Here is a 15,231-nt window from a genome sequence, read left to right on the forward strand (position 1 = left end):
GAAGCCCTTCATCTTTTGCTGCTACATGCCTATTACCCCTGCAGGGGTATGAGGAGCTGGTGAGTGGGGACCCTTGAGGAGGATCACGGAAGTCACTGGATATCAATTTCATCACAAGAGTCACATTTTTTATGAACATTTTGCCATTCTGGAGACATTTTTTTCATTTTATACATTTATTTTTTACTTGTTTATGGGACTGGTGTTCACATTTCATTTGTTTTCACTTTCTTTTTATGTAATATACCTGCTGGAGTGGACACTTACTACTACACGCTCAGATATTAATAGTGTTTAATATTCTTCCTGTATATCTATTGTGGGTTAGCAGGGGAAGATTTTGATGGTCACATTTTCTCCCACTGCAACTAGACCTTTAAGTCACTTTATAAGATAGCGTTATTATGCGCTTTTAAACAGTTATTGACACACATTATGTTCACTAGGTTTGCTTTATTATGCTACATTATATTTCATTATGAGGTGTAGGTTTTCACATGGTTTTAATAATATATTTGTTTAGGGGTTTAGAGCACACACACCCTACAGGATACCCCGTCATAGGGAGCGCCATATACCCCTACCCCTCTTGTCATAATAATGTCTATGGTTTAGCTTTTAACTGATTAAGATTATCAATAACATTTTGTAATATCTTTATACAATTGTAGTTAGTGCCTAAAAAGTTCATGTTTCTATAGGAATTTCTCAACAACACTTTACAAATTAGGATGTACAATACTAACCGGTAGTTTCTCGTGTTTGCCCTTATACATCACCTGATTGGTTCTTTACACAGACCAATCCTCTTCTAGATCAGGGCTCATCTACTCATAGCAGGTCAGATCTAGTGTGATGAGAGCACCTTACCTGAAGCTACAGTTAGACCTTTATTTGCCGATACCCCCCCCCCCATAACAAAACTACTATAATGAAGGGTATACAGTATGAACTGTTATCCAGAATCCCTTAACTGATAATGGATTCAATATCCATTGGATAAGATTTTATGGATCCCTCCAACATTAAACCCAGCCAAAACCTTTTCATGAGCTATTCAGAGTGGAGAAAGGGTTTGATTCTTTGTAATGCTTTAACTGATGCCCTAGTCTAATTTTGGGAAATCCATTTACTTCCTGTTCGAGTGACCATTGTGGGCATTGCTGGGTGCTGCATCCATATTTAAAACATTCATTGCAGACCCAGAGATTCTGTTAGCAAGTCCTAGAGGACTTTTCAACTGACTATCAAGGGAAACAAGAAGTTGAGATCCAAGCAGTGCCCTGATGGTCATCTGGACAGGTGGTCAAGGAAATCTCCCCAGGGGAAAAATTAGAACCTCAGTCAGGTGCCTCTGTCCTGAACACTAATGCAAAATCTCATAGGGGGGGACACAGGCACCGGAAAAATTAATAACCTGAAGTATTCTAGTCTTTCCGGCTCCAGCCAAAACTAAGAAAAAAGTTTTGGCTGGAGCTCCACATGAACAAGGGCAAAAGAAAATTAATTTTCTAGTAATTTTTACAAGCTTCTAAAAAAAAAAAAAAAAAAAAAGAAACACCTACCCATAATTCAAAAATGTTCTTTAAATTAGAATTGTTTTTAACATTCAAAGTGTTTAGGTTTTTCACATGATGTACACAGCCCAAACATTTTTTGAAACAATCTTACAGATTTGTACACTGCATAGTGACATTGCATTCATCGATAAATTTGCAGGCTTCACAAAGTTCTTATCTTATCGTAGGATCATATTTTCTTATACAAAAAAAAAAAAAATGTAAAGCTTTTTTTAAAAGCACACAAACAAGGATACATATAAAGATAATACTGTGGCACATTCTTGGAGAACTAATAAAATACAATAATACTTTGATTTGCTAAATACAATATTTGCTACCTAATTGTTGGATACAGTTTTTGCCACTTAAAGCGTAACTAAACCCATCGATTTCCCAAAACAAATATATTTAAGGCATGCCCGTGAATGATAACTGTCACAATTGCTTGTACTCTCAACCAAACTGTCAAACCATCAAATGGCTGCTGTCGTAACTGATCACATGTGCAGCTCCATGGCAACTGCAGATTAGGATGGCAGCTTACTTGCTTACTTGGCTGTAAAGGATAGGAGGGTTTAGTTCTGCTTTAATGGATATCTAAACCTTATTTGTAAAAAAAAAAAAAAAAAAAAAAAAAAAACTTTTTTTTTTTAAGAGTAGGGGATGTTAAAAACCCTTGTATTTTTTTTTTCTTTTGCTGTGCGTGTCCCATTAGGGAGATTTTCCTTAATTTCCTTTCTTGAGACACAACAGGAAACTAAAGGAGATCTTTTCAACGTTATGGCACAACTATGCTCATTGGAAGATGTGGCTTTTATTTCTGTTCTGGTGACAATTTTAGAAAATCTCTCACTTTGGGCTCAATGGTAATGGGCCAACACAAATAGAGGGCAATGGTAATGGGCCACCACAAATAGAGGGCAATGGTAATGGGCCACCACAAATGGAGGGCAATGGTAATGGGCCACCACAAATAGAAGGCAATGGTACTGGGCCACCACAAATAGAGGGCAATGGTAAGGGGCCACCACAAATAGAGGGCAATGGTAATGGGCCACCACAAATAGAAGGCAATGGTAATGGGCCACCACAAATAGAAGGCAATGGTAATGGGCCACCACAAATAGAAGGCAATGGTAATGGGCCACCACAAATAGAGGGCAATGGTAATGGGCCACCACAAATAGAAGGCAATGGTAATGGGCCACCACAAATAGAGGGCAATGGTAATGGGCCACCACAAATAGAAGGCAATGGTATTGGGCCACCACAAATAGAGGGCAATGGGCCACCACAAATAGAAGGGCGGCCCAGTGGGAACACACAGAAAAAAAAAAAAAAAAACTGGCTGTCATTCTAATGCCATACCACTCTACCCTAAATGAAAATAAATTGGTTTTAGATAAATTGTATTTGAAAAGCAATTTTTCATATCTACTAAATAAAAATAAAAACACAATATGCTGATTTAATACTATTAAACATTAACAGAACATTTCTGCAATTCAACCACATGAAAAATACCATTGGGAATATTTCAATAAAGTGTATCTAAAGCCAAAACTTTTTTTACGTTTTGGACAGAGTAGTGAGGGTTTAGAACCCCTGTCAGATTTTTATTACCGCTAGGGGAGTAACACTGTCTGGGTGAGCATGTATACTGGACAAAAAGTGAGGGCAACTTTAACCCCCTCCTGGGCTACCTCCCAGCCCTTTAAGAGGTTCTAAATGCCGGGAGGCAGAGACGGGCATTACGATCATGTGACCGATGTGATTGGCAGATTTTATCAAGAAACAAGGCTAATGGAGAAGGATCTCCTTTAATGTAACATTCACCCAAGGTAATGGTTTATAAGGCTAAAAATATAAAAGTAGCCCTTGTTTGATGATCAGCATAAATTACTGCGATTTGGACCTTAGATTTAACATTCAGCACATATATAACAAAAAACAAACAAAATTGAAACATGAAAATAGAATTGCTTAAAACTAAACAGAACATGAGAAAATCACAAATAATATAGAGATGGTATATAACTGGTAATCGGTCTCAATAAAGGTTGTATTAAAAGGAGAAGTATGGCCAAAGTTCGTTTGGACTGGATAATGTTCTAGTAATGTCTATAATGTTTTAGATTTGGTAGTGTGCAGCTTCTTGTTCAATTTTATTTATGGGTTTTCCCTGTAGGCCTTTATATTTAGCATGAATTAAACTGGACTTAGACTGGTGGACAAACCTTCATTTTGAACTTAAATGGTTCTTTCCAAAAACCAAGGGTAAAAGGCTATGTGCACAATACAACAACTGACCCATATTTGCTATAGTAAGGTCAGAGTCTGATTCATTGCTATGAGATAATGACCTTTGCACTTAACTTAGCATTAATTTTACTGAGGTTTCAAGTGCTTTGTAGCACTGGATCAATTTAAACCCAACCATAGTTTCATGAAATCCTGCAGCTCCTCTGGAGTTTACTAAGGGTTCCTTGAGTTGTGGCTGACTGACCTCTTTTTTGATAACGCCTGCATAGTTCTGGGACCAACGGCGGAGCCAGTGGCATGACTCTAATGACCTTATTAGCTGTCTGCAAGGATAATTTTTATCCATGTATGGCTGGCTTAAAAATGGTTGAGAAAGGCTGCTTCTAAAAATAAAAAAAGTCTTATACAACTTGTAGCCAATTTAGTCACCTAGAACCCATAAAATAGAAGCTAGGACCTTACAAGGAGTTCTGACTTACACACTCACCTCTGCTCTGTACTGGGCTTAATTATCAGATGATGAAGATTTGGTTATCTCAGAGTCTCAAACTCTATTTATTTTTAAGCAATTCTGTGCAAAGCTCAAAAACTCAAAAAAACAAAAAAAAAAAGACAAACAAAAATGTACAAGGGTATAAATTATCTGGTAGTGGTCACTGATTACAGGAAACAGTAAAAATCTAGAAGACGACTCATCATAGAATCCACCAACACTGGACAACTTGTGGACCTCCTGTAGCTTATATTCTACAAGCTTAATATGTTCTACAAGATACAGATTAGCCTTGACAAAGTGAGGAAGATTTACCAAAGTTTTTGAGAAAGCTCACACAAAAAGATTCAAGTCAATTATCCAATCATGTGCAAATTAAATTAAATTACCAAGAATTTGCTTTTCACATATCTGGATAATTCATGTGAATTTTCATGTTTTTGTGTGAACATTCTGAAACCCTTTAGTAAATCGGCCTTGATATATGTTCCTCTTAGTAAAGCCTGGTCCACTATCACCATAATAACACCCAGCTTATCCTTTGGTGAATAATCAATTGCTAGACTAAGCTATCTTACTCTTCGTGATAGGGCTGCAAGAGGAACTGCGCTTCTCTACTCAAGTCATACAACCTCAAAGTTTGCATAAAGTAGGCCAGACACAGGATATTTTTTTCTTTGTAAATTGTATGACAATTAAACAGTAGGCTCTGTGTTAAATACACAAATTTGTGTGGGTGCAGCCTGACCTATTGCTTCCATCTAGGGCAGGGGACTTCAAATTTTCTAAACAAACGGCCACTTTATTGTCCTTTAGGCTTTGGGGGGGCCGGACTGTGGCCAGCAGAAGTGGAAATTTTCCTGACATCAGTGGAAGTAAATAATACCACATTTGGTATTAGGGGGAGGAATAGTGCCCCATTGTTGGTATCATTGGGAGGACTAGTGCCCCATTATTGGCGTCAATGGGGAAGCTGCACTGGCTTGGCGGCTACTCTATGGTTTGGCCAAACATGTTGAAGGCATCCAGGCAGCCAATGCCCCTCAAAAATATTTAGGGGAGTCATTTTTAAAGCAATCCCTTTTTATTTTAAGGGTTTTCTGCCCCCTGCCTATTGGCTCCCAGGGTGCACTGGCTGGCTCCTAAGTCCCTCATTTATCCAACACTGCTTCTAGAATTATCTGCTTGAGCTAATTAATTTAATTGGGTGCAGCGTTTGGAAAATAATCCACATATGGGCCCACTTTAGGCACTTATCTCAGTTCTGTTTAGAAGACAAACATCAATAACTTAAAAGAACAGTAAGGTGTATAAAAACCTATCCTAAAAAAAGACATTCTAATACTTTGAAAGCATTATCAAGTTTTTTAAGGCCCTAAAATAAATTATCAGCACCCTTCATTATCCCCTTAATGTTTCTAGAAAAATACTACACACCTCAGTGGTACCAAATGAGAATTAACTGTAATTCCCAACAATAAATAGGATTACGCTGAGCTAACAAAACTATGTAAAAGGTTTAAAGCAAAAATACCATCACTTTGTAGACTGACAACTTTCTCAGTACAGTCAGACCAATACTTTAATACACCAACAGGTCTGTTTAACACCACAGTGTAACATTCTGAAGCCCACACTAACCAAACCAAAAACAGGATGAAGCAGCTTAGTGTAGCAAGACCATTGGTTACTGTTGGCTATTGCCCACCATTGTTCCCCACACAGTTACCAAATATCCCCAAGCGCATAAAATAACTCTTAAAATGATCTATAAGCAAAACTTCAGATTCTTGATGTACCCAAAGAGATTTTGAGAGTTCCTTTGGTAATAGGAACCTGAAAAGGTTGATCATATGTTACCAATACAAAACAATGCAAGGTAGAAAATCACCATACAAATGAAATCAAAATTTGAACAGTTAAGTTCCTCGTAAAAAAAAGTAGCCAAGCCCCATATTGTTCCGAGATCCAATTCAAAGAGTACAAAATGATAGACTACAGCAAGAGATGACTTTTTGGTTTGTCCACTGAGGGCCCAGAAGTTGCCTACTCAAGAAAAAAAAAGAATCCATTGTGTGAATATTCCAGGTTTAGGACCTTTTGTCCCAAAATAACTTTTTTTCCGATAATGAGCAAGGCCAAAGAACAACCAAGAGTATACAGTGAAACTGAACCCAAAAGTTGCTCATCAAGATCTAATCTTCTTTAGGTCTTCAAAAAGTGATCTTCAACCTCCAAGCACATGGATGTTGTTGAAATTCCCGTTAACTGGTAGATTTTAGCTGTTATTGCCAAGAAACACAATGGATCTGCTGCACCAAAGATCAGTAAACCAAATCGTAATCCTGCTGTCATCACTCCAGGCAGGTAAGTAAGCTACCTTCTACCCCAGTGAACTGGTGAAGATGGAACCCATTGAAGGGCGAAGTATATGTTCTGGTCTTCTAGCTAATGGTCTATTGTCCCATATGCCTGAAGCAGCAGTCTAGTGTCACTGGGGTCAAGCTTTCTTTTTATGTAAAATTATAAAAACAATGTAAAAATGTTAATGTTCTACTGTTCCAGCAACATGAAAGAGTCAGTTCCAGACTTGCTAACTGTTCTCAAGGGTGTACTGAACAATCTAAGTTTTGCTTTTTCGATAATAAAAAAATTATTGGGCGCCAAAACAAAAGGTCAAAAAAAAAATTATCATATAGATAAAACCCTTCGCAAATTATGAAACACTGCCACTTTTCGCCTTCTTTACCAATGTGATAAATACCATCTAAAATTACGTCCAGCGTAGGTTGTTAGCCCAGTCTAACCTATTGCCATCATTATGAATCGAAATCCATCGGTCAAACCAAGTCCATCAGACCCATAACACATGGTGATTTGGCCCAAGTGGCTGCAATAGTGTTGATTTTAATATCAAGAAACTATAGGTCTTCTTTTTTAACTTGAAGAAGTTCTGTATCCCGGAAGTGGTTAAAAAATCCAATGTATAAATTATCCATAGGCCTCCGAAAGAACACGCAGTCTCCCCCCGAAGAACATCACATTTAAATAGTAAAATTGTCAACCACAGTTTTCCATCTGTTTGGGGGTCATCTCCCCCTATATATGTTAATTTTTTTAATAGAAGTTAAATTGCTTATGATATCTGCCTCGAAATCGCCATCGTGGACCCCGGTTTGGCGGAAAGCTCCTGCAGATGGATTGTTCTCCCAGTAATGGTGCCAGTTTCCTTTGCTGTCTGCTCCAAATCCATACAAGTCCACCTGTTTGGATGGAAGGAACACGTCAACTCCAAATATTTTAAAGGGAATCTAACCCTACATATATCACTGTTTTATTGAACTAGTCTGGTATAAGTGTCAGTCTGGGCTGAACTAAATTTTTCAGTTTTAGTTAGATGTTGGCAAGCTAAATTAAAGTAGATATAAAACCAATATGTGATTTCTGTTTAAATGGTACCTCTCATCATTTTTTGAAAAGCATGAGGAAATAGCTGCTGATCCTGCTCTCCCGAGTAGCAGGTGACAATGCGATTTATTTGGTTTCTGATACATGTGGCAGTGTTGTTAGCTTCCTGTATATGCACCCATATTCTGACTGCTCGGTATCATGCCATGCATGGAATTTTTGATGTTACAGGGAGTTATGCCCCTTAGCCCATTCAAGGTCTTTGACTGATGGGGTGAGGGCTGTCGTCTTTGTGACATAGGATCACTGAACCTTATGGAGATGCATTATAATGCAATGGGGGGTTATGGTTCTAGAGGCTGTTCATCAGCAACTGCGGGGTCATGCTGAACCCACAGAGGAGTTTTGAAAGGATGGGAGCGCCACACCTTTTATATATACCTTTTAATAGATTTTTATTTTTTAAAGGCCAATGCTTTTTAGGGGCTCTGCACTACCCCCAATCAGGGGCATTTTTTAAGTGAGCCACTGTGATATCACAGGGAGTTATTCCCCTTGAACCATTCAAGGTCTTTGACTGATGGCATGGGGGCTGTTGTCTTTGTGATGTAGGATCACTGAATTTTACGGAGATGCATTGAAATGCTTTTACGGTCATGGAGCCTGCTCACCAGCAACTGCGGGGTCTTGCTGGACCCACAGAGGAGTTTATCGAAGTTTTGAAACAATGGGAGCAACACACCAGCTTGAATAGACCTTTTAATAGATTTTTGGAACAGCCAATGTGTTTCGGTGGCTCGGCACTCCCCTGTCATCAGGGCTAAAAAACAGATAAGATAAGCACTTGGATTTGAAAAGCTGTGACATTGGCATCGGGGGCTGTGACATAGGCACAATAAGCTGTGCTCAGCTAAAATGAGAATGGATACATGACCACTATACTATAAATAAGCTTTTGCATTTGACTACGGAAAAATGATGGAAGTTCTAAATATGCAATGGTTTGCAACCTTCAATTAAATGATAACTGGTAACTCTTCAATGAAGGTCTTTATTTGGGCACTTCCAAAACTTTTTAAACAAAAGGGCCAGTTTAAAGTCCTTCAGGCTTTAGGGGCGCAGACTGTGACCAGTGGGATTAGAAAATATGCCAGCGTCAGTGGGACAAAACAATGTCCCATCCTTGATTCTAGTGGTAGAAATAATGTACCACTGTTGGAATTCAAGGGAGGAATAGTAGTGCCCCATCATTTGTGTGGATGGAATGGTGCCCCAAGGGCAAGACAAAGGCAGGCAAAGGGCCACATCCGGCCTGCGGGCCACAGTTTGGAGACCACTGTCCTAGACCATAGAGGCAATTGGAGACGATCAAGTCTCTGGTCACCTCTATTGCCATTAGAAGCAACCGCCGAAATGGATCCCGGGCTCCCCAGAAGACACAGCACCGGTGAGCAGCAGAAGGAGGATGCCGGCTCCTCCCCCTGCTTGTAAAAGTGATCCTTCAGCTAATGAGCCACTTAGATGACTTTTATAGGGTAGGGAATTGCCGGCTGAAAATTTTGATACTGGGGTTATAGCTGACTAACTTCAGCCATAGTCCCAGTATGAACATAATGTGATTTGGCGGGAAAATTGTGAATTTATCTTTGTTTATTGACTAGCCATTTATTACCATTTCGTTTATGACTTACTACTGTATTTACCATCACATGAATACTGTGTAATATTGTTCCAATGCCCAGTTGGTTATACGACATGGATGGATTACCTTATCACAGATGTGAAGAGCAAATATAACACTTAGAAATCCTGTGGAGGGGTACCGGCCATGATTCATCAACCATCGGTCGTACACATACTTCATGAATTCTGGGTTATAGACAAGGATCTGTTGAGCAAAAAAAAGAAGGATCAGCATACAAGAACAATTATGACGCCAATGCCGGTCATATCCATGTATAGCAAGAAGATTTCAACATGTGCTGCATAGGCACAATACATTTTGTAGATGCTCCCTATAAGAGAGCAAAGCTTGACTTTTTGAGATCAAGTTCATTTTAAAGTGGACTTAACTCAAAAAGTGAAGAACAAACATGTACAGCCACGGCCAAAAGTTTTGAGAATGACACAAATATTAATTTTTTACAAAGTCTGCTGCCTCAGTTTTTATGATGACAATTTGCATATACTCCAGAATGTTATGAAGAGTGATCAGATGAATTGCAATTAATTACAAGGTCCCTCTTTGCCACGAAAATTAACTTAATCCCATAAAAAACATTTCCACTGCATTTGTGAAGAAGGCTTCAGGGAGCCCAAGAAAGGCCAGCAAAATAAAGAGCATCTGCGGATCTTCCAAAGCAAAATTATAAAATTCATCTGGGGTTCCTCTGGACACTGCCTCTCCAGGCAAATTTTATCTAGACCTAGGACGCAGGGAGGGTCGGGGGTACCCAACCTACTGTGGTATTAGCAAGCGGCACACTTGGCACAATTGTTGACCGTCTATACATGTTTAGAGAAACCTGATTGGGTGCATATAGAACGGCAAGCAGTCCCCACACACACATTAGACTTCTTACTCTGGTGTCCTCATAAAGATCTTCCTCCTACAGCATAATGTCTCCGATACTGTCCCACTCTATTTCCCTTTGGATAGGCCTGAAAATCCTCCCCGCTCTAACCTTGGACATGAAACCTTTAGCCCACATCTTTCACAATCCCAAGTTCATTCCGGGAATGAACATTAAAGCCTTCAGGTGGTGGTTAGACAAGGGATTATACCACATTGGAGTTGGACACTACCTTAACCCACTTGGCCCGCTCTCGCTCAGTTATTCTAAAAGCAACTTAGAGATGCCTGACTCTGAGAGGTTTAGATTCATGCAAATATCCCACTTCTTAAATTCTCAATGGAAAAATTTACCAGAACCCCCAAAGTTGACAGCATATGAGCAATGGTGTGGCCAAGTTACAGAGCAGAGGGGGAGCATCTCCACAATATACCTGTCACGTGCATCAGACAACTCTAAATTATCTTACATGATGGCCTGGGAGGGGGAGCTACGGGACAGCTGGGCCGTGGAGGTGTGGAATAGAGACTTTCTCTGATGTTACAAAGGTATTCACAACACTGCCCTGATTGATGCAAATCTAAAAGTGTTAACCAGGTGGTACCAAGTTCCAATCTAGTTAGTTAAAATGTTCTCTTCTGCCTCTCCTCAATGCTTTAGAGGCTGTACTCTTTCAGGGTCCATGAATCATATATGGTGGGACTGCCAGAGAATCAGAGGATTCTGGAACAGATTATTCCATATGATACGCAAGGTTACGGGATGTCAGGTCCCCAAAGATTCCCTCCATAACACTAATAAATGCCCCAGTCCCTAAAACCACCAAAGCCACCCAGAATATAATTTTCTTTATCCCTTTGGGAGCAAAACTGACCACAGCACGAGCTTGGAAACAACCGAACATCTCCGTGGCAGCAGCCAAACGAAAAATTTCTTGGGTGATGGCACAAGAAAAAATGGTCAGCTCTCTGACGGACTCAGCTGCTAAGTTTGAGGCAACATGGGAACCCTGGGCATCCTATATAGGCATTTTCATATTAATATGGAGAATAATAAATTCAAGATTAATCACTGCGCTAGTAATGGTAATAAAGCAGCTGATATAAATTGTATGGTGATAATAAGAAACATAAAAACTAATGGTATGCAGTGCTAGAAATATAGTATTACAAATAGAAGTCCATAGTGTTTGAAATAAAGTCCTTATTCAGGGGAAAAAGCTGGAATCACCCACAGTGTAGACAGAAATATAAATTAGGTGAATACGGACTTATCGTCCACCGAACATCCACACACCAGGCCTCTTACCAAAAAGAATGGACCACTTAATCACAGGCCTGGTGTGTGGATGTTCGGTGGACGATAAGTCCGTATTCACCTAATTTATATTTCTGTCTACACTGTGGGTGATTCCAGCTTTTTGTCCTGAATAAGGACTTTATTTCAAACACTATGGACTTCTATTTGTAATACTATATTTCTAGCGCTGCGTACCATTATTTAATATGGAGAATAAAGATAGGGACACAGGAGAGGGATCACGAGGGGCTGGCTAATTTCCTTAATATCTGAACCTTCTTTCTTTTCTTTCTTCTTTCAGATTATTCTTCCTTCCTTAAAAATACAACTTCGCACTCATCTCATAGTGCATCATGTTACTTATGATTACCTTTATGATCAAAGATAGGTTATTCCGAGACCTAGGATAGGCAACACCTTGACTGCTTAACAACGTAAGCACAGGCTATAGCCATAGGGGCCAAATGACTGATTGCTATCTATTAAGCTCAGATTAACACCTTTCTTCCACAGCCACCAGTCCGCTATTCTCCTGAGGGAGCGATAAGATTAACAGTCTCGTATTAACAGTTGATTTTTGTGTAACCCGAAGGTCTCTGTAACCTGTATCAGTTCTATGTCGCATTTCACATTTATTGTTCAACATATTATTTGTGATGCAATGTCGCATGTTATTGAAGACAAAAACTTACTGAAGTAAAAAAAAAAAAAAAAAGAGAAGTCAAGTAAGCGCCAGGACCGCCCCCTACAGTTGATTCAGCTGCGGGATCGGGGCACCACCAGTGCAGAGCTTGCTCAGGAATGGCAGCAGGCAGGTGTGAGAACATCTGCATGCCCAGTGAGGGGAAGACTTTTGGAGGATGGCCTGGTGTCAAGAAGGGCAGCAAAGTAGCCACTTCTTTTCAGTAAAAACATCAGGGATTGATGTTCTGCAAAAGGTACAGGGACTGGACTGCTGAGGACTGGGGTAAAGTCATTTTCTCCGATGAATCCCCTTTACGATTGTTTGGGGCTTCCAGAAAAAACCTGGAGATGAAAAAGTGCGTGCTACCATCAGTCAAGCATCCCGAGACCATTCATGTGTAGGGTTGCTTCTCAGCCAACGGAGTGGGCTCACTCACAACGGATTCTTTATTCATAGCTGTGTTCTCAGTGGAACTCACACAATTTCATTCCCGTAGTCAGTGTGAACCTAGGCTAAATAGGAGTCAGTACACACCTGCCATCATTTAAATTATATATATTTATTTATATATTTTTTATTTATTTATTTATTTATTTAGCATGTTGAAGAGGGAAAGGAGGAATCAGAAAGGGCAGAATAGAAGCAAAATAAACTTCAGCTTTAAATCAACCCGATCACCAGTGATAGATGGAGGGTAACTGGATCCCTCTCAGGAGAATTGCCTTTTTTGCACAATATAGATTAGTAACAAAACATCCTAAATTTGCTAACAGAAAGTTCCATAAATAAGCCCAATATATAGTCAAAAGTTTGTGAGCACCCAATCATCACAACCTATAGGAGCTTGCTGGACTTCCCATTCTAAATCCATGGGAGTTGCTCTTCCTTCGTGGCCATGCCAGCCCCCGCTCTTCTGGGAAGGCTTTCCAGAAGAATTGTGATGAGTTTCAAGCTGCAAAAGTCTTTCCGGGTACTATAAATGTTCTTCTATATATCTTATACAGAGTTATAAATTATTAATAGATTAGATTGTAAGCTTTTATGAGCTAGATTGTAAGCTCTTATGAGCGAGGCCCGCCTAACCCTCTTGTATTGTAACTACTGTATCCCATCCTATTGCAAAGCACTTTGCAAACTATGGTGTTGGCCAGTGGCGGCTGGTGCTCAAAATTTTTAGGGGGGGCGCAAACAAACTGAAAAAAACAAAATATCAATTGCAGCCTCAGTGTGCCCATCAAACGCAGCCACTGTGCCATAAAAATGCAGCCACTGTGCCATAAAAACACAGCCACTGTGCCATAAAACGCAGCCACTGTGCCATCAAAGCAGCCACTGTACCCATAAATTGCCGACACTGTACCCATAAATTGCCGACACTGTGTAATCAAGTGCAGCCACTGTGCCCATCAAGCGCAGACACTGTGCCATCAAACGCAGCCACTGCACCCATAAATTGCCGACACTGTGCCATCAAACGCAGCTACTGTACATATCAATTACTGCCAGCGTGCCCCATCAATTGCTGCCAGTGTGCCCCATCAATTGCCGCCAGTGTGCCCCAACAATTGCCGCCAGTGTGCCCCAACAATTGCCGCCAGTGTGCCCCATCAATTGCCGCCAGTGTGCCCCATCAATTGCCGCCAGTTTGCTCCATCAATTGCCGCCAGTTTGCCCCATCAATTGCCGCCAGTGTGCCCTCCCCCCCCCCCGCCTGGCACTTACCTGTCTCGGGTCAGCGCTGTCCTCCACACTCCCTCCGAGTCCTTGGTGTCTTCTCCCGTCCTCTTCTGCTATGACTGGATGCCTGGCATCCAATCACAGCGCCTGTCGCTTCAGCCAATCAGATGACAGGTAACCAGACTCGGTGAACCTGATTGGCTGAGAGGCGGGTCAGTGTTAGGGAAGCGATTTATTTGATTCCCTAACAGCACTACGTAAGCAGCGAACGCACAGCAGTGTGCCCGCTGTTTACCAATTTGGAAGCCTATTAGAGCCCACAGCTCTAATCAGGATGCCTATTAGAGCCGACGGCTCTAATCAGGCACTTCCAAAACACCCCCGCCGTTGTAATTCAGATGCCCGGCCCCGACAAGGGGCCGGGCAATCTGAATAGGGGGCGGCAATAGATAGATTCACGCATTGCATAAATCTATCTATTGAAGATTGACAGATGCAGGAGAGAGGGGGTGGCGCTCCTTCGCCCTCTATGGACGCACCGCCACTTGGCATCATATAAATAAAATAATAATAAAAAATAATAATCGGTTATGGTATACATGTGTATCTTTAGGCCGGTGGGTCTATATAACTTCTGGTTCCCTCTCTGTATCCCTACTTTGAATATCCTTATTAAAATCTTATGGGAACTAATAAAAAATAATAATAATAAAACGTCCACTTTACCTTGTCTTTGGTAACTTTGATTTTGCGTGGCACTGGAGCATACGTGCTATAGGAAGATAAAAAAATAAATAAATGATATATTAAAACATATCCTAAAAACACTGAAAACAAAGATCAGCATTTAAAAATGCAAAAACCAACACAGTGTAGTTTTCCCTCACAACCACTAGATGGTGACAAGACACATGTGACAATCATCATTTCCTGTAATCGGCGGGGCTCCTGCCGATATTGTGTGTCATCCTTCGGAGTAACAGACTCCGTTCAGCTTGTTGCAACAGGTATGGAGTTTGTTGTTGGACATGATTACATTGAAAAGGTTCTTTATTAAAAGAGATGATGACTCAGATGTAAATGGGAGGGGGGGTTCAGAATTAAACAATACATGGCAAAGTTTGGGTGAAAAAAGGAGAGAGAGAGAGAGAGAGAGAGAGAGAGAGAGAGAGAGAGAGAGAGAGAGAGAGAGAGAGAGAGAGAGAGAGAGAGAGAGAGAGAGAGAGAGAGAATATCTCCTTCCTGCCCAGCCCCCGTGTCCCTTTAAATGTG

General features: G+C 40.5%; 1 protein-coding gene across 3 annotated transcripts in view; it reads right to left on the reverse strand.

The window, feature by feature from the left end:
- Positions 1–277: 277 nt before the first annotated feature.
- The window catches only part of ST3GAL1 (ST3 beta-galactoside alpha-2,3-sialyltransferase 1), a 192,257-nt gene continuing 177,303 nt past the window's right edge, over positions 278–15,231 (reverse strand). For all 3 annotated transcript variants that reach the window (XM_073632277.1, XM_073632276.1, XM_073632278.1), the window contains exons 6-8: positions 14,686–14,731; positions 9,494–9,613; positions 278–7,580 (exon numbers count right to left, since the gene is read on the reverse strand). In XM_073632277.1, the coding sequence (XP_073488378.1) occupies positions 7,407–7,580; positions 9,494–9,613; positions 14,686–14,731 (340 nt within the window). In that variant the 3' untranslated portion in view covers positions 278–7,406. The remainder of the gene's footprint in view (positions 7,581–9,493; positions 9,614–14,685; positions 14,732–15,231) is intronic.

Source organism: Aquarana catesbeiana, linkage group LG05 (assembly GCF_042186555.1).
Source record: "Aquarana catesbeiana isolate 2022-GZ linkage group LG05, ASM4218655v1, whole genome shotgun sequence".
Lineage (NCBI taxonomy): Eukaryota > Metazoa > Chordata > Amphibia > Anura > Ranidae > Aquarana > Aquarana catesbeiana.